At 35.8% G+C, this 1,173-nt stretch overlaps 1 protein-coding gene across 1 annotated transcript in view; it reads right to left on the reverse strand.

Annotated features, from left to right (window-relative positions):
- Positions 1-1,173, reverse strand: part of LOC106874092 (aspartate aminotransferase) — a 21,345-nt gene that overhangs the window by 6,487 nt on the left and 13,685 nt on the right. The window contains exon 6 of the mRNA XM_052973904.1: positions 732-797. Coding sequence (XP_052829864.1) covers positions 732-797 — 66 coding nt within the window. The remainder of the gene's footprint in view (positions 1-731; positions 798-1,173) is intronic.

A 1,173-nucleotide genomic window follows, 5' to 3' on the forward strand; every position in this document is an offset into this window, starting at 1 on the left:
ATATATATATATATATAGGGAGAGAGATATAGTGAATGTGAATGAGATAAACACGATTACGGTTGATATATATAAATATACATACATATACACATGTAAATACACATGCACACACACACACACGCACACACACTCACAAACTCTCTCTCTCTCTCTCACACACACATACACACACACACACATCAACACACAAAACCTAGTTCTCGGTAAAGACTTCGGAGTTCAAATCACTTGAGCACTACAACGTGTTTTCTATAGTGTGTATCTCTAGATCTTACCTGTTGCCTTCGTGTGTGTTTTTTTTGTGTGTGTGTATGTATGTGTGTATATGTATATGTGTACTGGACTTTTTTTCTTCCTCCGTCTTTCCTTCTTTGGACTTTCCTATATTTCCGACGAAGAGCTCCGCTCGAAACGTCAAATTCTCTTTCTTTCCTTTCCTGAGTGTCCAGTAACACAATATCTGTATCACATTCACGTGTTGTTGTTTTTTTTTTGTATTTTTCGTCGTTTTTCTTCTTTGAACTCACTATATGTGTATGTGTATGTATATGTGTGTGTATAACGGGAGAGATAAGAGAGAGAGAGAGAGAGAGAGAGAGGATGAGAGGGAGAGAATGGAAGAGAGAAGCTGTGATAGAAAATTTCCAGGGAGAGTTTTCAAAAACGAAGAAAGGAGTCTCTTCTGTCGAGGAGACGAGGAAACGAACCCGTTCATGCAGTATACTTACTCTCCACCCGCCTACGCTGGCACACTTTGAAAGTCCAGTACTTAATACAGCGCCCTCTGGGTAAACCTGGTGGAGAAGAAGGAAATTGTGCATTGAATTTGAGAACAGAATATGGAGAGCCATACACACATATGCACACACGTGTACACACTTGAGCACACATGCACTCATACAAATACACGCAATAATATTGCTACTTATAACTTCACCTTTGAAGTTGCATAGAGATTTATGTTAAAATCTGTCTGTCTGTCTAGGATTTATTTGCACTATAAATGATTATATGTGTATGTATGTATTTATGTATATGTATATGTATGTATGTATGTATGTATATATATATATTTATGCGCTTGTATGTTTTACAAAGCATACAAGAACAGATATGTTTGTTTTCAGTATTTTATTAATACTATATATATATATATATATATATATATAT

This window comes from Octopus bimaculoides, chromosome 17, assembly GCF_001194135.2.
Source record: "Octopus bimaculoides isolate UCB-OBI-ISO-001 chromosome 17, ASM119413v2, whole genome shotgun sequence".
NCBI classification, from domain to species: Eukaryota; Metazoa; Mollusca; class Cephalopoda; order Octopoda; family Octopodidae; genus Octopus; species Octopus bimaculoides.